Raw genomic sequence first — 25,903 nt, 5'->3', positions numbered from 1 at the left:
TAATAAAGAATTTAGTGTAAAATTGGATATGATCCTGAAATATAAAGAGGTGATAAAAGATTCACGTGACTTGATGACGACCAAACAAATTGTCTAAAAAGGACAAAACTAAGGAAGAAGGAGAATGCTACCACACGACCGTTTGACGGAACCCTATCTCTTAAAACTTTTATATCGATTACTGCACATATATTTTAACTTTCCATAAGTTTCTGTTTCAGCGCCTTACATTATGATTTTTTAGTGCATAAAGATTTGTTATAATTGGATCTCAAACCTTAGGGACCAGCTCAGTAACATTATTAACGGGTTAGAACTTAATGACTCAAACCTGTTAAGTAGAAATTTTAGAGTTCTTTAGTGAAAATTGTTTTTTGGTCATATATGTTTGTCTAAATTAATTTTGATAATCTGTTTTTATCAAATTTCACTTTTAGTTTTGCATCTTTTGAATTTGTCAATTTTAGTCCTTTTTCATTGAGATTGTTGATGTAATACTATACAAGTTAGAATCAGATCAACATTACATTGATGTCACGTCAGTGTTACATCGAAAAAAGGATTACAATTGCAAAAATAAATAAAAAATAGCGGATTAAAATTGAAATTCGATAACATAGAAGATTAAAATTCTAAAGAGACCAACATAAAAGATAAAAAAAAAAAAAACGATTTATCATTTCTTTATAAGGTACAATTTTTCATACCAATTTATTTTATTTTAAACATGTTAAATTTTTGTATAAAATGAAATTCTGTAGATATGATTCTTACGGTATTATTTTTGAGTTTTGATATTATTATATTTTTTTTGGGTTAATAAAACAAAACAAGTAATTTAATTAATTCTTTATAACCATTATAAGAGGATGGCAGAATAGGAAACCCGCATCTTCTGTAAATGCTGTCACTGATAATTCTTTATGTTAATTTTAATAACATTAAGGGGATAGAACTTACGTACCCAAAAGTTGTGTAGAAGAAATTTAAGATATTTCCTCGATGAGAATTTTTTTTATATCGGAATATTAGTATATTTTGTTTTTGTATGAATAAGATAATCAATATTTGGTAACCATTAATGTCATTCACTCTTTATAAGATGAGTACTCTCTAATTAGGGAATTGAAAAATATATTTTTTGTCTTGTATGCATGTTTTTTTTGTAATTTTGGTCATATATGTTATCAATTTTCAGTCTTAGTCATGTATCTTTCGATTTTTAGTAATTTTTCATTGAGAGTACTAATGTCATATTACAGACATCAATATAGCGTCGGAAAAAAACTCAAATTGCTATTAAAAAAAGATAACAGACTAAAATTAAAATTTGATAATATCGATAATCAAAATCGTAAAAAAACAAACATATATATATTTCAGACCAAAGAGAAAGATTTCCCCTCTAAATATTAGTGACATAGGAAATTAATTTATATATATTTAAAAGAGAGAGTAAAAGTTGACTGAACAGGTATAAGCCACTATCATCTCGTTAAAGATTTCTGTTATGGAAATAGTACAGATTATATATACACTTACTTTTTATACAGTAATATTTAAGCAAAAACCCCATACACACATAATCACTGACGCTCTCGATCAGCGCAGATAATTAATGAAAGTTGTATTCTTGTGTGAGTTGCAGTTTGTGAAGAGGAAATGGCTACTTGCATGGCTGCATCTTCTGGTGATCCTTAGTATTGACAAAAGTCATTAATTGTATGCCTTATGACAGACAAAAAGACAGCAACACCACTCCTTCCCCACATTAATTAATAAGATCGCACTTTTTCTTTATTGTTTCTCGATTCATATCCTCATCCAGTTCATCGCCAACATGATTAATTTTGGCCATTCTGTCTTCTTCGTGTCAGTTTTTGGGAAAAATGGTCCTCGATTCTTCTTCTTAAACTCAATATCGGCACCATTTTTATTTATTTATGGCTGGGGGTTGAGGAGTTTTTCTTCTAACAAATCGTTGCCGATTTCCCTGCATCACTATTAATTTGGGATTATATAATAGCAGTTCGAAGTAATTATACAGACGAGAATTCAGTAGGTTTTTTGTTTTCTGATTCAGTTTGATCCCGATCTTTCTTAATGCTAAAAACCATTTTGAGTTCTACCTTCTAAGTATTGTGTCAAACATGTTGGCATTGTCCAGTACTATGTCAATAATACCCGACATCATGTTATTATTGGTAATATCTGACACTATGATTTTTGCTTGTGGCACTATATGTGATGAAAAAAAAAGTCAAAATCCATAGCTAAGTTTTGAGTTTATATAGGATTGAACGATTGTCGTTTACCAAAAATTACAGATGAAAGTAATTATGCAACTCTAATCTTTTCAACCTTCAAACATCATATTTCGATTATTCTATCATCAACCCCAACCGTTTTCAAATAACGTAACTATATATAACAAAAGTTTTCACTCTATTAATTCGTGCGTATGGAATAAAATTTTAGTTAATTAGGCGATTCTATTGCTAGATTTCTAAATGAAAATTTGTATTTTATCTGACAACGTTATCTCGTGAGATATCATAATCTCGAATTCGATAATCATTTATAAAAATTTCCTCCCGCAACTCAAAAAAAAAAAAGAGGAAATTTCTTGAATTAAAAAAGAATGCATTGGTAACATCGTTTAAACTATGCCCATTACTAATTTCAAAACTATATATAATTTATGTTTATACATTAAGAGTGTGATACGTGTACGTAGCTACTTTCTTGTATTATACCAAAATACAAGTTGCATNCACACACACACACCAAAATTGAGAATAAATAGCAATAAAAAATGGTACTTTAAAAGTGTTTATTTATATGGTGGAATTAAAAAGGAGCATAAGAGTTTTTTCGATTTTTAATACAAAAGTAAAAATAGATCGTATTTAATATTTTATAAAATGTAAATATCATTTTATCATCTACTTTTAAAATATATTAGCAATTGTTATTATATATTGATCAGAAAAAACTAAAGTAAAATAAATAAAGACTTATTATAGTGGAGCTTAACATTTTTTTTAAATAAAAAAAACACATTTATTTTTATTAAAAAGGGTCCGAGGAAGAATTCGTCGGTTCTATTCCTAGGATCATTATAGATTTTAAAAGTATTCCATTTTGCTATAGTTTGATAAAAATTAATTATTTTTATAATATTTTATTAAAAACCCCTTTATATATATAATTGTGGGATATAGGACATAACTAAATATTTATGATGGCAAGATGGACAACGTTTAGAATCAATACTGTTAAATGTTACGGAGAGAAAAGAAACATCAACGGAGAAATGATGCGAAAATATTTATGTATGTCGAAATGCAAAGTACTTTTCAATTTTGTTCTTGAAAATCCCAAGGGCCATATACATTGCATATCCTGTCAAAATGTCGATTCTGGCCCTTGTTGCCTTTCCGAGTCCGTTTGATTGGAGAAGTCAAGCAGATAAAAATATTTTTTAATTCAACTTATTTCGACCCCTCCACCAATTTCCTGCGTCTAGTTTGTGCCAACGATATTGCTGCCTGCTCTCTCACTGACAAATGACAATACGGTTGAGTGGCCAAAACACCAACGCCAGGCCTGTGATCCGGGACCGTGGAGTCCAGAACCATGACCCTGCAGGTGGTCTGTGCCTGGTCCGAGTCAAACTCAAAACAAAAACATCCTGATGAACTGGTGCAAGCATTACAGAAAAATGTAATTTTGTTAAAAGATGAGAATTTTCTTTTATTGCAAAGGTGACATCTTCCATCATAGAATCTAGACTTCTGTGTTTTATTACAATATCGACTCTTTTCTCACATCGAACTAGTCTATCTTGACAGAGGAGTAGATTTTCCGTACAAACCAGAGGCATGAACAGAAGCCTATTGTTCCGGTAAGAATGAAGAACACATAAGAAATGAGGAGCATATAACCGAAGTACAAGATACCCGAGACCAACTTCGTGATCTCCAGCTTCGTGCAGAAATATAAGATCGAATAACAGAAAAGATACAATGCAGAAGAACCAGAAGTCAAATAAGCCCGCCACCACCACCGGTAATCTTCACAACATAATTGAATGTAGCACAACACGATGGTTATTTCAGCGCACGTTACGAAAAGAATGACGAAAGCCAAAAAGAGAAACCCAAAAATGTAGTAAAATTGGTTCAGCCACACAGATGTTAATATGAAGAAAAGCTCGATAAAGACTGCCCCGTATGGAAGACCTCCTCCAATAAGCATAGCAAAAACAGGATGAGTGTACCATGGCTGAGGAGGGATCGGCCTAGGAATTTTACTCGTTTTCACAGGCTCATCAAAAGATGGTGTTTTTTGGCCCAAGAAACTGCCTAAGAAGACCAGTGGCACCGATATTCCAAACCACAAGAGCACGAGTATAAACATAGTTGCGAAGGGTATGGCCCCTGAAGATTTCTCCCCCCATATTAGGCCATTCAGAAATAAAAAAATGGTGAAAAGAACAGAAGGGAACATGACGGCTGTTTTAAGGGGTATTTTCATCCATTCCGAGCCTTTAAACATTTTGTACATATAACTCGAGGAATAGCCAGCGAATAAACCCATAAAGACCCACAAGAAAACCATGATTGTCATTAGCCCACCTCGATTTGAAGGAGAGAGGAAACCGAGCATTGCAAATATTATAATCACGAAAGTCATTCCGAGGACCTGGACTCCAGTTCCAACATATACACACAATAAGCTGTAATTGTTAGGTGGTCTAAAGACATCAGCATGCACCGATTTCCACCCAGTTTCGTCCAGCACTTCTTCTTGATCCAACTGGTTATATTTCACAATGTCTTTGTAAAGGGTTCTCATCATGATCAAAGCTAGGATTCCAGATAAGAAAAGGACTATCGTCAATGATTTTATTATTGAAAACAATGAATCTGATCATATTTCATAAGAAGATAAGTATCCCATCTTGATGCCCATCTGATGTCACTTGACTGAAAAAGGAATGTTACAATTATATTATTCGAACAAGAGAAAATTGATAATGGGACTTGAAATTTGTAATTTAAAACGATATATTTATACCTCAAACGAAACATCGTAGGTGAACACTATCTCTTTATCTCCATCAATTTCTTGAGGATGTATGCCTAGTTTGGTTTGGGTGCTTGGCATGCATGTTGTTAACTTGGTGATATTTTCCTCCCATTTCTCGCACTTATGATTGATGCTGCAAATATAGATAGTTAAAAACAGCATAATAAGCTTTATATGATTGGTCAAGGAAATGGTTAGAAATATATGACGACAGACCTTTGAGGAAAGACCTCAAACCCGACAACACGGGCAGTGTTAGCATCTGGATCTGGGTGATACTTCACTTTGAAGCTGAGGTGGTTGAATATAAAATATTTCGGGTCTTGGCTCTGATCAAGAATACAATGCCCAATCACTCAACAGAAAATGAGATACTTTTTGAATAATTTGGTTTCTATGAAGTGAATCTTACTCCAGAAAAAGTTGTCTTGAATCCAACTCGAAACCCAAGTTCATAAATGTTCTGCTGACTTGCATCCGTCGTTTGCCAAACAACTGTGATTGGAAGATTGTCCAGAATCCTGCACCAACAAAACTAAAATAAAATAAAGCAAAACAATCGAAAGAAAAGTATTTGGATGTACTTATAAAGAACAGTGTTACATGTTGACTCGATAATCTCCGTCGATCTTTTTCTTGAAGTTCTTTGCCGCTGAAGCATCAAGATTTACTCGACAAGCTATTTTACAAGACAGTGGCACCTTCATATTGAACTGTAGCAGATTTAAATTCCACAATGTCAAACAATTTATCATCATAACTACTTTTCCAGAGAAATTGAATACGATGAATATACTCACAGTGTACACGGAATTTTCAATCATGTCACCTCGAAGAACTTCTCCTAAATTTTCTGCTACGTTCCTAATATTTTGAGGTTGGCAGTAACGCAAGAAGTAATAGTCATATGGAATCTGTGTCTTTGTTGATGAAAGCTTGTTAACTTTTACTTCAAGAGTTTCACCCTGGATATAAGTTGAAGCCATGCATCATTGATTAAGCAGCTACATACAATGATTACGTCCTATTCACGAGCTAGATGGTACGTTATTCCAATGAACAATTTTATGTATTATGTCGAAATAAAGTCAGAAGAAGGAACAAGCGAATTGAAGAAGAACAGAGAAGATTATTATAGAATTTCAAAAGCGGTTCGAAATGCAGGATAAGAATGAAGATACACAGAGACTCGATTAATCACCAGGAACGAGACATGATAAAATCATTGATCCATAAGCAACTATTTATCCAACGCTGTAACAACAGAGTCTCCATGGAATTGAATGCTCAAGAAACACAATAAACATCCACACAATATATGGCAAATATTAACATAGAGAATCGCCTGATTCAAACAAACTTCCCATCACTAGTGCTAGATCTATTACGGAGAGTTTAACGAGAAGAAAGAAAGTTGTTCTTTCATATATCAGAAGAATAATGGATCGAATCTCTGGTTTACAAATCACCTTCTTTGTTATATACTTTGGTTTCTAACTTCTTGTAACTAACTGCTAACTGATATTAAAGGTAACTAAGCTACATCCTAATAGCCCCCCTTCAAGATGGACTATAAATGTTTTTTATAGACATCTTGGACATTAAGGAGGAGATAGTGGATGATGGGAGAGGCTTAGTAAACATGTCTGCAAGTTGTAAATGAGAATTGATTGGCAATAGTTTGATGAAGCCTTCCTTGATCTTATCTCGAATGAAGTGGCAGTCGATCTCGATATGTTCGGTTCGTTCGTGGAAAATAGGATTGTTGGCTAGATGAATGGCGGACTGATTGTCGCAAAAAATGACAACTGGTGTGACAATGTCGAAATGTAAGTCCTTGAGCAATTGTATGAGCCATAATATCTCAGCGGTTGTGGTGGCCAATGCTCTATATTCCTCTTCAGTTGAGGATCTAGAGACTGTGAGCTGCTTCTTTGTTTTCCACGATATGAGAGCATCACCAAGGAATACACAGAACCCAGTCACTGATTTTCTGGTGTCATGACATGCTGCCCAATCAGCATCGGAGAATGCCTGGAGCTGAATTGGTGAAGAGGCTGAGAAGAGAAGTCCTTGACCGGGATTGGATTTTACATATCTCAAGACATGGTGGATGGCATGCAAATGGGAGGTACGTGGTGTGGCCACGTATTGACTGAGTTTATGTACCACAAATGTTATATCAGGTCTCGTTAAAGTTAGATATAAAAGGCGTCCAATCAGACGGCGGTACGCAGTGATGTCAACGAGGGGATCACCACCAGCGGTGGTAATGTGAGAACGTGGTTCCATTGGCACAGTGGCATGTTTACATGCTAGAAAACCCGTGTCTTCGAGTAATTGAAGTGCGTAATTGCGTTGAGAGAGGTAAATGCCACTCGATGATCTAGCTATTTCAAGGCCAATAAAGTATTTTAGATCACCCAAATCTTTAAGTTTGAACTTACCTTGGAGATCAGATTTAAGCTGCTGGATTGCGGTAACAGAAGGCCCTGTGATGATTATGTCATCGACATAAACCAGTAAGGCGACTAAGCTACATCCTGAACCTTTAGTGAACAAGGTGTTATTAGATTTGGACTGCACAAATCCTGAATCCAGCAATGCGGTAGAAAATTTCATGTACCATTGTCTTGATGCTTGATGGAGTCCATAAATTGATTTGTGTAAACGACAAACAAATTTTTGGCCTGCTGTGCAAGCTGAAGATTGAGATTTATATCCCAGGGAAAGATCCATATAGACCTCTTCGGAAAGATCACCGTTTAGGAAAGCATTGTTGATGTCTAACTGAGCGAGATGCCAATTTTGGCTTGCCGCTAAGGCAAGAATGACTTTGATTGTGGCAAGCTTGGCGACTGGAGAAAAGGTCTCGAAAAAATCCACACCTTCTTGTTGAGTGTAGCCCTTGGCCAGTAAACGAGCTTTGTATCGAGCAATGGAGCCATCGGAGTTATGTTTTATTTTGTATACCCAACGGCAACCGATAGGGTGTTTGCCCGGTGGGAGTGACACTACTGACCAAGTGTTGTTTGCATCCATGGCAGCAAGTTCTTCCCCCATGGCTGTTCTCCAATGATCATACTTAACAGCTTGATGGTAGAACTGAGGTTCATCTTGAGATGATATGGTGAGTGCCAAATTACGATACGATTGGGAGAGTGCCGCATAGGAGATATAGTTGCTGAGAGGATATGTATATGTGTCCAAGTCGCTTGTGCCAAGTTTGACTTCCAACTAGATTTATGTGATGATCGAAACTCATTACATCCGAGTCCAGAACATATAGCTCTGCTAGTCTTTTACCCTTGCCAATCACCTTCTGTGTGTGGGTGTCCTGGATCATAAAAAGATCGCGGTAGAAACTTATCATAGTTTGTGTGCAGGCAAGTAGACAGCTGACAGACAGTAGGTTAAATTTGAATTCTGGAATATAGAGAACATCTGAAAGAATCAAATTTGTTCCCAACCGAACATCACCACAGAAGTGCTCCTCCACATGATCATTATTGGGCAGAGTTACTCTTGAATCGTGTACTGCCTTAAGTGAAATAAAAGTATCTTTGTCGGAACAAATATGTCTAGATGCACCGGAGTCCACTATCCAACATGTAGGAATATTCAATGCATTTGGAATCGATATGGAGAGGCAAGTACCTGTGATGGGAGGAGAGATGGGAGGAGAACTGGAGTTTTCCAGTGAGTTGATTTTCTTTTCTGCCGAAGAGAGTTGTTGGATAAACATGGTCATTAGTTGCTCCATGTGACCTTTGTTGATATTCTGGAAAATATTGGTGTCATCTTGGGTTTCAGGGACATTTGTGTGATCAGACACATGATTGACAGGAGCAACTGAGTTTCGAGAGCCAATCTTGAAGCGAGTTTTGTATCCAGGTGGGTAACCATGTATCTTATAGCACGTATCAATTGTGTGTCCTGGAACATTACATGTTGTGCAGTATGGCCTTTCTTTCTGATATTTTTGTGGTGGTTTTCGATTGCCCTGTTGTGCCTGAGAATGATCAGTTTTGAGTGTAAATGCCATACCTTGATTTGTCGGCATGATGGTGCTTTGATGTCCTCCAATCTCTCTTTGTCGCTCTTCTTGAACAATTAGAGCAAAGACTCGACTGATTGATGGCAGAGGTTCATGAAGTAAAACTTGACTTCTGATGTGAGTGAACGATTCATTGAGACCCATGAGAAATGTCATTGTATAATCCATTTGAACGTAAGTCTCAACATTTTTTATTCCACCACAAATGCATTTCCCACAATTACATGTGGGGCGAAAATGATTCAGCTCTTCCCAGAGGGCCTTAAGTTTTGTGAAATAGACGCTAACCGAATCTTGATCTTGCCGAAGGTTGAGCAATTCTCGACGGAGTTGGAAAATTCTAGGGCCATTGCTTTGTTGAAATCTTTCCTTAAGATCGTTCCAAATTTCCGCAGCTGATTCCGCAAATAGAATACTGGCTGAGATATCTCTAGAAACAGAATTCAATAGCCATGAAATGACTATGTTGTTGTTACGACTCCAAGCGTTCAGCAAATTTGATTCAGATTCAGCTGGCTTGGGAATGGATCCATCAATGAACCCAAATTTGTTCTTGACTGAAAGTGCAATCTTCATAGCTCGGCTCCATGAAGCAAAATTGTCACCTGTGAGTGGTTGAGAGACAAGCGTGACTCCTGGATTATCAGAATGATGGAGAAAATATGGACTCGATGGATCGTCAACCACAGATCGACCCGGCAAATTCCAAGTTGATGAGCCTGTGTTCGCCATGAATTCCTAAGCCCTTGATCCAAATGGAAACAGACGAAGATGAAACAAATCAGAGAAAATGTTCGACTGATTATTGAGCCAACTCTGATCGACCTGAGTTGGTTATTTCCGGCGAGGAGAGCGGTGTTGCTCTGATACCATATTACGGAGAGTTTAACGAGAAGAAAGAAAGTTGTTCTTGCATATATCAGAAGAATAATGGATCGAATCTCTGGTTTACAAATCACCTTCTTTGTTATATACTTTGGTTTCTAACTTCTTGTAACTAACTGCTAACTGAAGTTTCTAACTGATATTAAAGGTAACTAAGCTACATCCTAATAAGATCCAACCTGTAAACCGAAATCTGAGTCTGTCTCCCGGAAACCAGAAATGAAAGCATGTTCTGGTTTCAGTTCCAAAAATGGAACTGGAATCCCCCAAAAACTGCTACTGAAACCAAGTCTCGGTTTTGATTCCAAAATGAAATAGGAACCAAGGCCTTAAGGTTAAGCCCACCTCCTAGAAATTAAAAAAAAAAAAATCATCAAAAACGGGACCATGCGGAGACCGTATACTGTTCTTAAGCTATTTGTTTTTGGTTTCACTTTCAACTAAAATCCAACACCATGATTTCAAAAGCAAGACTATCTGTTTCGGTATCATAGTGAAAACTAACTGAAACACATGATCAAATACAGTATCAACTCTTCAAGTTACGTGTGAAAACTAGGCATCGGTAATATATCAAGAAAAAATCCAATCTTTCAACTCGAGAACACATACAATGCGTGTCGATGGCGTACAGAAACAGATAATTTTTTACCAGATGAAAATCACGTGGAGCAACCCCGGGAAGATAAAACCCATTTGCCGGTGACGCTATGATCAGCAGAAACGGTAGCATTATCACTGTCATTTTGCCCATTCGTTCAGAAGTCTTTTACGAAGCAAAACGTTCATATTTGGAAGTGATGGAGCCAGTTTTAAATGCATTGAATGGCTTGGTTTACGACATCGTCTAACTCACGAAGTCAACTTTCTGGAACAGAGTTGACTTCTTACAGCTAACAGCAGTTATTAACTATAGGAATGTGGAAATTAGCGCTTTTAATTAATTATTACAATTAAAATGAAGCGTGTTTGTCACGGAGTTTTGTTTCGTCTCTCACAAATATAAATGGTACACAAAGTTTTGGATTTTCGTCATTCATATATTTGAACTATATAATAAAAAACAGCTCATTTAATAAATATAACTTGAAAACAAAACAGAATCATTATTTCTTAAAATTAATAAAAAAATCATTTTGCATATATAAAATAATTTGATTAATATCATATTTATATATGAAATATCAATCATACAAAGGTGAAAAAAATCTCGATTTAACTCAAATAACCGATCATTTTAGTTTTGTGATCGAATTTGGATCTTGATTTCATTTTAAATTACTTGGTTAATTTATCAATTCTAACATCGAATTAGTTTAAAGAAGTCATCACTAATAACCATCATTTTTCCCCCAAATTTTGATATCGAACACTTCACTAATTTATCAGCCGATTCATTTAATGGGATAAAAGCTTTGTTATATGTTACTAATTTATTAAATAACTAAAGTATTATCTTCTGTGATTTCAAATAATATTTGACCGAACCTTGTCGAACATAATAATTAACTACAAGTCCTCGTGTAATGTGTAGCACCCTATTATTATTTATGAAACAGGACAATATTATCTCTTTGAAGAAAGTTTTATAGCTTGTCCAAATTACTCCCTTTCTCTTTCAAAATTCCATCTCCTCTTCCTTTATATCTTCTTCTCGAATTGAACTTCATTCATCAAAAGTTTCACCTTTGTACAAGGAACGAAATTAAGTACTTTTTTAGCACTGACTATTAAGTACTTACTGAATTGCCAAAATTTAACAAAAACTATAAAACATACAGGCAATATAACTCGGGTTTCTTGACAACAAATTTCTTCATAACATACTCAACGTGGTTTCTATGAATATCTATCTATTGGTCATTCGGTGGGTAAACTCACCTCCACTTCTTCTAAATGAATGATCGTATTTATTAAAAGAGACAAAACAAGGGAACATAATCCCAACCCAAAAACTAGAAAATTGACAGCGAGCAGAACCTAGTAAAATATAATTACCTAGTTTTCTACAGAGAACAAACAATCCTTCAATGACTAGGTAGAGAATATTCCATCAGCAACAAAATAAACGGAGCAGCGAACCGACCAGCAACAGCGAGTGAGCAACCTTAAGCACGTCTTTTGCTTAAACGCCAAGAATTAGGTTCGTGGTATCTGTCGTAGAGGGGTTCAATCCGCTCTTGTCTTTTACGTTTGCTCATTTTTGTAGGATCTGACACCTTGAAAAATCTTGGTGCAAGTTCAACAAGCCACTTCGGATCTATGACAGTAACTTCACGCATATACTCTTTCGTAGTCATCACCAGCTCATGGTAGATAACCCAGTCAGGCTGTCTTTGGAAAAGAGCACTGCTCGGATGAATGTAAACTGGTTGATTCTCAACTAGCGTCCTGTACCCTTCTTGTGGATCTTTCCGAGCAGCATGGAAAAAGAAACCCGCAGCTATGGCCTTCCGGATCTTTGTGAAATTCTTTCCAGCAGTAACAACATCCAATTTGTACCTGTTAGCATAGAACAGGTTTCAGATATTTTATATCTTAAAACGAGAAAAAAAAAACAAAGAAAATTAATAAGACCATTCAACTACAGTGCTGTGAAGTAGGATCATTAAGATGTGAACTACTATGAGTAGATGAGAACAGAATAATTTGAACAAAAGCATCAAACAAGAAAGAGAAAACAAATAACCTTCATGTTGAAATAACCAAAACCCTTGAAGAACAATGTTATGGTCACTTGGCAAATCAAAAAGGCAAAAAACAAATAGCAAAAGACACAGTACATCAGAAACAACTAAAAAGGGTATATTTAATAGTTAGCTACCTCATCCATACAATACGAAATAAAACTCAGAAGCAAGATTCAAGCAACCACCAAGGTTCATAGTCAATCAATGAACAGCAAGCTAAACTGAAGTAAAGACAAGTAATAAAAAAATGATTGGCATACTTATCCATGATGGATAGAAGCTGTTTTCTCACATCCTGTGCTCTCCTCAATGATCGAGACTGGACAAAATTCTCAAAGCACCACGGACCAGAAAAATTCTTTGCTTTCCAGGCTTCATAGACCGCGAGTAATGTCAGATGGTCTCCTTCAGGCTGGAAAAACTTCGCCCTTTTCTGGTCTGCTTGAGCTTGTTTTTCTCTAGGTCTGTAGAAGATGTTCCCAGTCTGAATCATTGCAATGATTGTCAAAATCTCATCACTACAACCAAGATCAACACTGGCAAGAAGCGTTTTGGAAAGAGGGGGTTCCAAAGGAAACTCGGCCATTTTCCTTCCCAACTTTGTAAGCAGCCCCTCTTCGTCGAGAGCCCCCAAAGTATACAGCTGTTCCATGGCAGAAATGAGGGCCTGAGGTGAAGGGGGGTCCATAAAGTCAAAGGATAGAAGATCGTTAATACCCATAGCTTTCATTGTAAGAGTAGTCATCCCTAGATTGATCCTCTGGATCTCTGGAATTGACGTGGGAGCCATCTCGTTGTGGAACGCACTCTCTGTGTAGAGACGATAGCACTTACCCGGTCCTGTTCGTCCTGCCCTTCCTGCTCTTTGCTTTGCAGATGCTTGTGATATTGGAGTTATCACCAGTGAATCAAGCCCCTGTTTAGGATTGTACACATTCTGCTTTGCAAAGCCCGGATCAATAACATAAAATATACCATCAATAGTCAAAGATGCTTCGGCTATATTGGTGGCAACAACAACCTTTCTCTTTCCTGGAGGAGCAGGTTCAAATATCCTGGACTGCATTTCACTGGGTAGGGCACTGTATACCGGTAAAATGATCAGCTCAGGGACATTTTTCCCTAAACCCTTCATCCTCTCATATAGACACTGACATGCATAATCAATCTCTTCTTGGCCAGTCAAAAACAGAAGTACATCGCCTTCGGGTTCAGTCAAGTGAATCTGTAAGACAGTAATCAAAGAAGCATCTAGGTAGTCACTTTCTGGTTGCTTGGTGTATAATATTTCCACGGGGAAAGTTCTTCCAGGAATTGTGAAAATATTACAATTGAAGAAATATCCCGAAAATTTCTCAGCATCCAAAGTTGCAGATGTGACAATCAATCGAAGGTCAGTTCTCCGTTTCAGAAGTTGCTTTAATAATCCAAAAAGGACATCTGTGTGAATCGTCCTCTCATGAGCTTCATCAAGCATGACTACCGAGTATTGAGATAAATCTTCATCAATCAGAATCTCCCTCAGAAGCATGCCATCAGTCATATACTTGATTACAGTCTCTGGACCTGTGCAATCTTCAAATCGAATTGCGTATCCAACTTCTTCCCCTAAACGACAACCAAACTCCTCAGCAACTCTCTTGGCTACAGACATTGCAGCCACTCTACGAGGCTGGGTACAACCTATTTTTCCCTTGGTAGTATATCCCGCCTCGGCCAGATACTGTGTTATCTGTGTTGTCTTTCCCGATCCTGTCTCACCTATAACAACTAAAACCTGATTATCATGGACAGCCTGAACAAGTTCATTCTTCAACTTGTAGATGGGCAAACTTTGCCTCTGTTCCTGAAGGGAAAGCTTAGATCTTTGCCCAAAAGTCAGAGCTTTACCGTACGCATCCTTCTTCCACTCTGGCATATCATATGCAGACAATCCAACGCCCCTAAGTTCCTGCGCAAGATGCCTCTCCCCTGTTTCAGGCATCGGGTCTTCCCATGGCCTATTCAGATCCTTTGGAATGGAATCCAACATTGTTCTTTGCTGCTGTTCTCTGACTTCTCTCCTCTCTTTTATAAGAGCAGACTGAAGAGCTGCTGCACGACTTAAAGACCCCTCAGGGTTCTTGAATATCTTCACAGGAGACATGTCAATAGAGTATCGACTCTGACCCTGCAAAAAGACAGGCTCATCCTCATTCAATTCAATCTCAAGTTCCTCTTCCGCACCTTCCTCCTGATAAAGCAAACCATCAGTCTCTTCATCGAACATTGGATACTCCTTTACACCCATAACACCTGAGGCTATAAGTTGCTTAGCCTCCCACATTTCTGGTGAACTCATCCTTTTGAGTGGCCTTCGCGACTGCACAACCACCTCCTCCTCAGTAATTTTGATCCCTGAGAGACCAATCCTACCCCTCATAGCTCCACCATCATTTAAACTTGAAGGATTTATTCTCGAAACATCCTCCTCCTCACTCCTTTTCAAGGGAAGCAAATCCTTTCCGCTATTCTGATCCACATCCCTCATTGACAAACTCAACTTATTCCCACTAACAGATATAACTTTGACATATACCTCCTGATCCCGCTTCACAACATCCTTAGCATTAGCAATCCTCCTGGTTGCCATCTGGGAAACATGTACCAGACCCTCTTTTCCCCTAAATCCCTCGAGCTGGACAAAACAGCCAGTATCCATCACCCTTGACACCCTCCCCTTATAAACTTTGTATAACTCCAGCTCTCCGCTCCTCCTCTCCTCCCTCGATCCCTTCCTCTCCCTTTCTCTATCTTCACCGTACTCATCCCTCCTATTCGTTTCACTTCTACTCCAGTCCCTGTCCCCATCCCAAACCTTGTCCCTATATCTTCCCCTACCTCTGTCATCATGGTAGCCATCTCTATCCATGCCCCTATCACAATCTCTGTCTCTGTCTCTGTCTCTATCCTTCCGCCTCTCTCTTTTGTCTCTATCCCTCTCCATGTGCTTATTATCCTCCTCATCTTCTTCCTTTCTCCTCCGCCCTCTGGTCTCTTCTTCTATCTCTTTCTCCAATTCTCTCACTCTCTCCCTACCATCCTTAATTTTCAAAGCCGAGAATGCAGATTTATCTCCCTCCTTAGATCCTTTCTCTGATTTCGACCTCGGCTTCGGCGGTAAAATTGCGTGAATGATAGTAAGCAGTGTCTTCACAAAGTAATCAGGCATTTCCGCGCCATTCTCTTTCAGTTTCCCATCAAATTCATCCTCTGTCTCGCAGTTCCGGCCCATCTCCGTGATGAACTCGGCTAACACCTTATCCCCAAACCCTAAATGCGTTTCTAACTCGCTACACACTTTTGAAACCAGTGATAAATACTCCAATTTCTTCAATCCATCGTCTTTCCTTTCTGCTCCCATCTTCTTTCAGATGTAGAATACGTAAAATCGGGCGGTGGCGTGGGTTCACAAACAAAAAATCTTAAAACAAACGATACCTGTGTCGTCAAGAGATAAAATTAGGGTTTTGCCTACGCGTAGGATCAGATAATCAGATTTATGGAATCTCCAGAGTCCGGAAACGAGATATGTGCATGATTTTAAAAAATAACACATATAAAAGCTTATGGGTTTTTGATTTATTTTTCAGCCTTGGGCTTTGTTTTATGGGCTTGATGATATTCCAATGCCAAAAAATACAAAATTAGTTTTATTTTTTTCCACGTCCAATATTTTTCATATCTCAATCTCAGATTTTAAAATAAGTTGGAATCATATGTCCATCATAATTCATAAACAATCACAAATTTTTATAGTAAATTTTTTGAAAATATATTTTCTATTGGATTGTCAATTATTAGATTAATTCGAATTATGATAAAAGTAAACGAGTTCTTGATCAAAAACCAATAAACCCAAACACATAATTAATAGACACAAGGTTCCAAACGAGAAATTCGATCCGATACCCATTCTTAGGATCAATGACCGATATTTTGCCAATGTTTGATTTTTCATGTGAAGCTTACATTAACATGGGTCTCATGTGAAATTGGTCAAATGTTAGTCGTTCTAAGACGGTGAGGTGGTACCCAACCGTAGAGTCGAATGAATCGTTCCAAACATGTAATCAATGGCAAGGAGTCTCACAACACAAAATATTATCAATCCTTCATAAAATACTAACATCTCATTATACTCGTTGTGAATTTACATTGTTATACATGTTTTTTTTTTTATTAATTATAGCTTTGGTGATAAATGTTTATCATAGTAATTGATGATTTTGTGGGTTTTCTTTCTTTTTTGGGTAAAGTTTGGATTCATTATTGATTACTAATTTTGTGGTTAATATTTTTAAAAAAATTATATTAACGTTGATTAAATTCTTTAATCTTTAATCCATACGTGAATTTTTTAATAAAAATATGTTGAACTTATTAAATGATTTCTTAATTTAATTTTTTAGATCAAACTCACTATAAACCAATACAATATAGGATAAGCTACTAAACTAATGAAAATTACTAGAAAAAATACATTTGATTGATTATATAAGGTTCAAAATTTTAAAATAAAATTAAAAAAATCGGATCCTTATATGCTATAAACCATTCATTCTTACTTCTTTTCACGTTGGGGTCTTATTTCTTCAGATATTGCAAACAAGTCCCTCATTTATCTTTCTTTTTTTTTTTTTTAATGAAAATGCTTTCATTAAGAAGATGTAAAAAGTTTATAGTACACATACACTGGACATCCCAAGAGATATAACAATGAATCGTACACGAAAATAAGAGTGACATACAACAAATAGCAGTGGTTTCCACAGCCATAATGATCTACTTTGATTAAAAAACTAATAAGCACGAGATAAGTCGTGATGCTCACTACACCAACTATCCAAGCAGCTTATGACATTCTCCACCGAGCCCAATCTTTGAACAATCTCATAACGAATCTGTAGGATTTGTTTAATTAATGGAGACTCATCTTTGTGCCATCTCCAATACCAAAGTCCACCAAAACAACTATATATATATGATTCAGGAGAAAGGATTTGATGTCAAATAGATGAAATTTCAGTCGTGTTTCATGTAATGTCATTGTGTCGGTGCACACCAAACGAGTCGCACACGACACAAACCGTGAAGGTCGTGTTTATAATAAAATTTATCAGTACTCAAAATTTATCGATACTCGATTTTGAATAGGGAAATATATTATTTTTCAGTTAACCCAATTTTGGTTTTGATTTATTAAGCTTTCAAAATTTGTTTTGGCACACTAACTTTTTTCAAATTTTGGTATTGTTGTTGACATTTGAAAAGTGAACAATTTTCCATTGCGTGTTAGTATTTTTCGATGTTTTGTCAATATTTTTCGATGACACGTGAGCAATTAGATCGAAATCACTGAAAACTAAAAGTTAGTATATCAAAATCAAAATTTGAAAATTCAATGGATCAATATCCAAATTAAATAAGTTATTACAACAAACTAATTTCTCTTATGACTATTCCCTGAATTTCTAAGCCGGTGGATTAAAAGTTTGATAAGACGATGTGACTCCAAATATATTACTTGTTTTTCCAAAAAATTAAATCACGTGAGAGAACCTGAATCTGCTGAAACTTAGCACCGAGTCTTACATGTTGGGGATGATGTCCTTAAATATTGTAATTATACAATATTTTTATTAATAAAAGCGACATTTATTTTTTAACATGTTTGCATAAAATTTATTGTCTTAAATATCATAGCAAAATCCTAAATTTATTGGATGTAACCATAATTTTAGTATATATATAAGTTATATATACAGGAGAAACAAAGTTATGGATAACAAAATTAAATCTAGTATGTGATAAAATTAATTAAAATATGAGATCTTTAATTAAAATATCACTAATGCGGTCCACGAACATTATAAATATGACCATGCTATCCGGACTGTCGATGTGAAGACATCTATATTAAAATTAGGATTTTTAATAAAATTAAGTTGAAAATATTGATTTTACAATTAATTGATTTATAAAATTAATTTGAAATTTAATAAAATTATTTTATTTATTTTTTTTAATTTTATTTTTCAATTAAATTGTGATCAAAAGGACATGATTTTCTCTTTCAATGGTATCTCTTTTATGTTTTTTTGTATATACCATGCATCATGTTTTAGATTAGATTAGATTTAATTGTTTCGATGTTTATTCAAATAATTAAATTTTTATGAAAATTTAATTATTATTATAAAATGGTTAGTTGGAGAAGGGTCTACTACCTCCACTATTAACCAAATCAAAGCAACTACCCTAAGGCGGTAAAAATGGAATGAGTTTTAAAATCCTAAATGGTGGTCACACTCATAATTAGAGATAGTCTCAATTCAATCATCATTAAATTCATTCCACCATAAAACGTCTTATTAAATGTGAGATTAAATTTTATTGGAATTGGTAATAAATAAAATGTATCACTCATCATGTTTATGATTCCTAAATTAATTTATTTGTTATCTATGGCATTTGTTTGATTTATAATATGTAGTTTTATACATTAATTTTAGCAATCATGTCTTATGATCATGTTCTTGTTTTGAAATCTTTTTAAAATGAGATAATAATATTAATATTGCCCTCTTATGTGAGAACCTCAAGTTTGTATTGACATAAGATTGTTCTCTTGAGCCATCTTTGAATGCTTCTCGTAGTGTACAAGAAATATATTATCGATGGATCACGACAAACAAGAAAGCTAAGAGCTACATGTTAGCCGGGATGAACGATGTGCTTAGGCTGAAGCACGAGCATGTGGATAATGCATATTAGATAATGGATTTACTGCAAGCTATGTCCGGTCAGTGGTCTAGTCATTTTTTAAGCATGAATCCATTAAGAATGCCATTAATGCTAATATGGAGAACAACAGACATAATCGGATTGGTTTCGCTTCTGGTTTACTCTCTTTCTTTGTCAGATAGTTCCTCCGAATTTCTTGCAATTCAAGAGCAACTATGTCATGAAAAAACTTGATTGTAACATGACACAACTGCTCAATGAGACGCAAGCTTTTGAGGTCATTTTCATTGGAATGGTCCAAGAATGAGTGGCAAATGTTGTCGAGTATAAGAAATCTTTCTACAAAGCTAGTTTGAAAAAGAAGACTAAGAGGAAAAGAAAGAGAGCTATGAAAAAGCAAAAGAAATGAAGGGTTCCAATAGCAAAAAAAAAGGTTACACTGCAATGCCAAAGGAAAATGTTTCCACCATGAGATTAATGGTCATTAAAAGAAAAATTGTCCAAGTGTATCGCTGACTTAAAAGATAAGAAGAATGATAAACATGATTTCATATTTTGAGCGCTGAGGCATTGTGTGAGACGCCCATTTTAGGCAAGGAAAGATGCCCATTTTAGGCCTGAGCATTTTCCCAAGAGAAATATAGGTGCCCATGCGCTCGAAAATTAGTGCCTAAGAGCATGAAGTGTTGTTCAGAAACTGATGCTAGTTTTCGTGGATCAATGCATTTCAAATGGTTTCTCTTGATGTTATTCATGAGAATTTTGTACCAAGAGACGCCCAAATGATTAAACAACCACCTCCACGTATATTGATAACTTTAAATAGAGGATCATATATCATTTGAATTATTTTTTTTATCATATTTTTGAATATATTTTTGCATTCATCTTGTGTCTGCATATTATTCCTTCATAAACAAAGAGAATATATATTTTTCTGGTTATTGTACTTGTAGTTTACTGTGTTATTATTACAAGGAAAATTATTGTATCTTGAGAGAAGATTGTCAACCACCAAAGCATCATAGTGAGACAAATTCTTCTTAAAGACAAAGTGTTCAACACCAACATCAACTTTTACTACTGCTATCTTCCATCTTCGAGATTTCTCACCAACATTACATTTCTCGAAATTCGAAACTTTGTGGTGTGTCAACACGTGCTTCATTGTATATAAGGCCAGGTCCCATTCCACGAGATACTCTCCACTTAGTTTCCCAACCCATAGAACAACGAGCACTATTAATTAATGAATAATTATTCTCTCTGTCTCTATTATATAATCAATTTTTTTTTATTCGTCTCAAATATATAATCTACTTTCCATATTTAATTATACTAATATACCCATATTTAATATGTATAATAAAACTATATTCAATTTGTTTTCCTAATATCATTAAATAAAGATGTATTATGAAATTTGCGTGTATAATTTGTTTTCTCAATTATTTTTAATTTGTGTGAGAAAATAATGTTAAATATATAATTGGGCCGAAAATAATAATATCCGGATATATACACCTTCATTCCAAGCAAGGTTATGACACGGTTGACTGGAACTTTTTGCGAGAAGTTCTAACGTTTTTTAATTTTGCTTGCAGATTTTTTAGTTGGATAATGGAATGTGTCTCCACTACATCATACTCTATTATCCTCAATGGTCAGTATCATTTGCTTTTTCATGGAAAGCATGGCCTTCGACAAAGTAACCCTCTGTCTCCTTTCTTATTTACTCTCTGTCTTGAAGTGATGTCTCGTTCTCTGAGTCGTGTGTAAAGAGCACCGTATTTTGGGTTTCATCCTAAATGTCATTTTTTGCATATTTCTCACCTTGCATATATGGATGATTTATTGTTATTGTCTCGTGGAGATGTGGCTAGTGTTTCTTTGATTATGAAGTGCCTGAATGAATTTGGGGATATGGCTGGGTTGAGAGTGAATCAGATGAAGTCAAACATCTTATATGGCTAGTATAGACTAGCATGTCAGACAGAAGATTCTTCAAGTCACTGGATTTTGTCATGGAGTGCTTCTTTTTCGATATCTTGGCATCTACGTATTTGAAAACATCATATTATAGTATCCTGGTTGATTTGATCAACTTAAAGATAAATTTTTTGCCACAACACTCATGATCGTATTCTGGGAAAGTAGAATTGATCAGATCGGTGGTACAGAGAATGGACTGTTTCTGGCTTAATTTCAATCCTTCCATTACTGGCTACAATCATTCGAGCTATTTATGCCATGTGCAAGAAGTTAGTTTGGCCAACAAAAAACATGCCGATTGCTTGGAAAATGGTATGTAAGCCAATTGAAGATGGGGTTTGGGCTTGAAAACTTGGAGGCATGGAACAAAGCGCTACTCACAAAAGCACTTTAGAAAATACACTCTAAAAAAGATGGCTTGTGGATTGCCTGGGTAAATCATATATATCGTAACTGTCACAGTATTTGGTATTGAGATTGGCATAGAAATGTATCTCCACTTATCAAGCAGCTGATTCAAATCTGTGATGAGATAGTTCAAAGACAGTGTTCGGTGAACGGGGCAAGTAATATGTTGAACAGCTAGTTCAATGGTCATGGAGGTATGTCTTTTGCTTATAATTTCTTTGCTTGGAGTGTAGGGATTTGGCCATGGAAACCTCCAGTCCGGAAAGCTTACATCCTACCGAAACATCGCTTTGCATTATGGATGTACGCTCATGGTAAACTCCCCACCCGCGATAGGCTTGAATTTGTAGAGGACAAAACATGTGTTCTATGTAATGGTGCAAACGAAAATTTGACACACCTATTCTTCTTGTGTCCGATTACAGGAATGGTTTGGTGAGAATTAGACATGGGCTTGGCATGAAGAAACTAATTGGCTCTAAAGCCACGATTCTACGGGTATTTAGAGGAGTGTATCGGGAGAATTCCACGCTAGCTAAGATGCGCTACTCAGCCTTTGCAGCTACGGTTTATTAGGTGTGGAACATAAGAAATAAAGTCATGTTCGAAAATGAGAAGCCAGATATCTAAGCAACAATTAAGAAGATTAAGATATTCATTCTACGTTGCTTTCCTAGTTCAATGGGTGTATCTATAATTTCGGTTTAGTTAATTACTTTGTTGTTTGATATTTGAGTTGTTCTATCTGCTGATGATGTCCAGTATATTTGTATAATTATTTTTTACCTTATTAATGAATGTCATTTTCATTATTAAAAAAAAAAAAAGTTAAGGCAAACATAAATCACAGAGTTGAGAGGCTCTTTTGCATTTCAACCAAAATCCAGGGGGAGAAATGCAAATAGTCCAAACACTTTCTAATTTCCAAATTCCCATAATATATAGATTAATGAAATGACAAGAGAATTGCCACCCCACTTTGACTCAAGACAATTAATGACTTTGACCTGGCTTATACTTTTCCACGCACCCCGGCCCACCACTTCTCTTTCACTCGCATACTTTTCATGTCCCAGCTAATTTTGTTTTTCTTAATAATATTGGTAATCTCTTCTCCTTTTTCATCAGTACTTTTCAATTCTCATCTTCGCACACCTCTGGCCCATTATCTGTTAAATATAATTATCTCTAAAAAATGCATTTCCAATGTGTTTTATATACTAAAACTATGGAATTGAAGTGCATATACATGATGAGTATGTATATAAGGCAAGAAGTGGAGTTCATGGGATCAAATGTATGAAAAGACAACCTGAAACCCTAAGTCCTGATTTTAATGGACTCCATCTTTCTGCTCGACGAGGGAGACAGGTCCGCTTTCCTTCGACGAATGATTCAATCTGTGGGCAGTTCTTACATCTGCTTGTGGTCGTTATATTCACCCCAGCCATACAAGTAAGAAGGATCATATAATATTGATGATCAAATTGTTTGATTACAAGATTTTTCTAATGAGGCATCGTTTTTCTTACAGTTTCTTGTCGTTCCTGGATGGGATATATCACGAAATAAGCAGCCAACATCCGACCTCGTCGTCTGGAAGCCTGGCCCGGAGGCTTTTCAATGCATATTCTCAATCAGAGAACTATATGGCTACCCGGTATGACACATTAGATTATATATGGTGAAATTAATTAAAGGCGTGCACACTTTACTTTGATTTGTTGGTCTCCTTGTTATCGGTTTTAGTTAACTATCGTTTCTTCCGAAGAATTCCAGGGTTTGCTTTTATGAACAATGTTCCTTACATGGAGTTAAAGGAGCATGATTTTCAAAGAATGGCATCAAGTAAAGTGCAGCTCGATTTCTATCGAGAAGCTGGAATTAAGGTTTGTATATCCATTCGTTCGCCGATTAAAAGCATAAATTTTTTGTGTTGAAAAAGATTTTCCATACATATACTGCATGATTTTCAGGTTCTGATTAATCTTTTGTGTGTATAGACTGTAGTATTCATGAGTTGTCCTCGGGGAGAGATTGAACTAGGATTGCGCAACGAACCTCCGGTAAGAAAAAAAAAGTAAAAATTCTAATTGGTGAGTCTATCAACAAATTTTGAGGATGAAATTCATTAAAAACAGTGTTTTTTCTTATCAGCTTGGACTAGAAATGGAAATGAATAGTCTATTTGCGGCCATCGATTTCTCGCAACAAGAAGCATCAACACTAGGCCCTCAACCAGCTGTGGATCAAAACCGGCCCTCATCGTCATCCTCCTCCTTACTGTCACTATCATTTGATAGCCCGGATCAATATTCACCTCTAATGTTCAATATTTCCACCAATTCTTTAGTTAAAGAACCACAAAGAGAAGCAATTATTCAAGAATTCCACATTGAAAATGAGCTAAAATCAGTTCCATTTTCGGCAACAAGCATGCCATTTTCATCGTCTCATCAGCAAGCCATGGAAGATGCAAGCCAAATTCAAAATTTTCCAATTACGATAGAGAGTGCATATGCCGCCATGACAGAAGCCATTCTTGCTGTTTTGTCTTCCTCTTCAACTTCTTCGCCTACTCAGAATATTGCACCAAATTTGAAAACCAGCCCCGTAAGACAGAATGCTACTCCATTTCAAAGGTATCAAAAGGCAATAGCCCCCGTTGCAGCTCGTAAACCTAAGAGTAACATGTTTAGAAGAGCTGTTGTTTTCTACAGAAACTTGCATTTGAGAAGAAGGCAGGAGTTGGCGATTCAAGAAAATCGGCCTACCCCTGCTCAGTTGCACCACATGATAAACGAAAGGAAACGTCGTGAAAAGTTTAACGAAAGCTTTCAACTTCTAAGATCATTACTCCCTGTAGGATCAAAGGTACGTATATTATCACGTCTGTTGTCCCCCAAGTCCCAATCGAAATTCAGATTACTTCCCCAAACATATATGAACTAAAGGGATATTTCCTCTCTTCAGAAGGATAAAGCTTCTGTCCTTAGCAGCACTACGGAGTATCTAATTTCATTGAAATCTAAAGTGGAAGAACTCAGCAAAAGAAACCAGACATTGGAGGGGCAGTTTTTGAATCGAAAAGAACCTATAATTCAAGAATCTGCGGAGGGGCCTTCATCTTCTTCTTCAGTTCAAGAAAGGGTAAATGTTGAAATGCATCGTGCTCCAGAATCGACATCAGAAGCAAGAATCTTGGAGTTGAGGGTTACAGTACGAGGAGAATGCAGAATGTTGGATTTCGTTACTGGGATTCTGGAGTTTCTGAAACAGCAAAAGAATCTAATTAGATTGTTGTCTATTGACTCAAAGGCAAGAATGGCGGAATCAGATTCAGTGCATGTCTTGGTATTGAGACTGAGAATTGAGGTATGTCTATGAATTTGTGAACTCTGTGGCTTATCGCATGATGCATTCATGAGTAGCCTTTTAGTCATGATTAATTTGTTTTAGTAAATACACATAAAATACATGCATATATTTGTATGACATGATTTTGAAAAATTAAGTTGATTTATTATTTTATATTTGTATAATTCTAAATTACTTATCATTTAATAATTCACTATTTTTAGTATATAAAACTTTTAAAATAATTAATACATTAAATTAGTTCGATAAATATAGCTAATTTAGGTGGCATGCATGTAGTTTCCCGAAATAATTCATAGTGTAACACTGATCTAGGTGAACCACTGAGTTTTTGCCTAACATAAATTTATTAAATAAAGATATTTCATGTATTTATTTTCGAGTAGCTAATTCCGATGTTCAAATATTTTGAGCCAAACTCGAATCAGAGCAAAAAAAATTTAAAATTGTGTATCTTCGAATCAAACTCAAGCTTCAAATATATCTGATTCGAGCCGTAAAATTTTCTTTACATTAGGTTCCATTAAGTTCAATTATACTCATAGACATGATCAATATTAAAAATATTAATATAATTTATGTTTCATCGAATGCAGAGAATGTTGCATATATA

General features: G+C 35.8%; 2 protein-coding genes and 1 pseudogene across 4 annotated transcripts in view; 1 reads left to right on the top strand and 2 right to left on the bottom strand.

The window, feature by feature from the left end:
• Positions 1–3,730: 3,730 nt before the first annotated feature.
• On the bottom strand, positions 3,731–10,900 carry LOC140960753 (transmembrane 9 superfamily member 7-like; annotated as a pseudogene).
• A 593-nt stretch (positions 10,901–11,493) lies between these two features.
• Positions 11,494–16,289, bottom strand: LOC140960833 (probable pre-mRNA-splicing factor ATP-dependent RNA helicase DEAH5). Of its 2 annotated transcripts, XM_073419131.1 has the most exons (3): positions 12,987–16,289; positions 12,123–12,538; positions 11,494–11,722 (listed from the first exon to the last, which is right to left on the bottom strand). In XM_073419131.1, the coding sequence occupies exons 1-2, from the start codon at positions 16,127–16,129 to the stop codon at positions 12,145–12,147; spliced, it is 3,537 nt and encodes a 1,178-aa protein (XP_073275232.1). In that variant the 5' UTR covers positions 16,130–16,289; the 3' UTR covers positions 11,494–11,722; positions 12,123–12,144. The 2 variants fall into 2 exon arrangements, with proteins under 2 accessions (XP_073275232.1, XP_073275231.1); XM_073419130.1 differs by lacking the exon at positions 11,494–11,722 and having other exon boundaries at positions 11,824–12,538.
• Positions 16,290–23,056: 6,767 nt separating this feature from the next.
• LOC140962052 (putative transcription factor bHLH041) overlaps positions 23,057–25,903 on the top strand; it is a 3,429-nt gene continuing 582 nt past the window's right edge. Inside the window, exons 1-7 of one of the 2 annotated variants that reach the window (XM_073420901.1) lie at positions 23,057–23,367; positions 23,447–23,572; positions 23,684–23,801; positions 23,916–23,978; positions 24,070–24,554; positions 24,633–24,786; positions 24,886–25,287. In XM_073420901.1, coding sequence (XP_073277002.1) covers positions 23,249–23,367; positions 23,447–23,572; positions 23,684–23,801; positions 23,916–23,978; positions 24,070–24,554; positions 24,633–24,786; positions 24,886–25,287 — 1,467 coding nt within the window. In that variant the 5' untranslated portion in view covers positions 23,057–23,248. Of the gene's footprint in view, positions 23,368–23,446; positions 23,573–23,683; positions 23,802–23,915; positions 23,979–24,069; positions 24,787–24,885; positions 25,288–25,903 lie in introns of both variants that reach the window. The other variant, XM_073420900.1, reaches the window with a different exon arrangement.

Source organism: Primulina huaijiensis, chromosome 16 (assembly GCF_012295235.1).
Source record: "Primulina huaijiensis isolate GDHJ02 chromosome 16, ASM1229523v2, whole genome shotgun sequence".
In the NCBI taxonomy this organism is placed as follows: Eukaryota; Viridiplantae; Streptophyta; class Magnoliopsida; order Lamiales; family Gesneriaceae; genus Primulina; species Primulina huaijiensis.
This window is presented reverse-complemented; position numbering and strand designations above follow the sequence as displayed.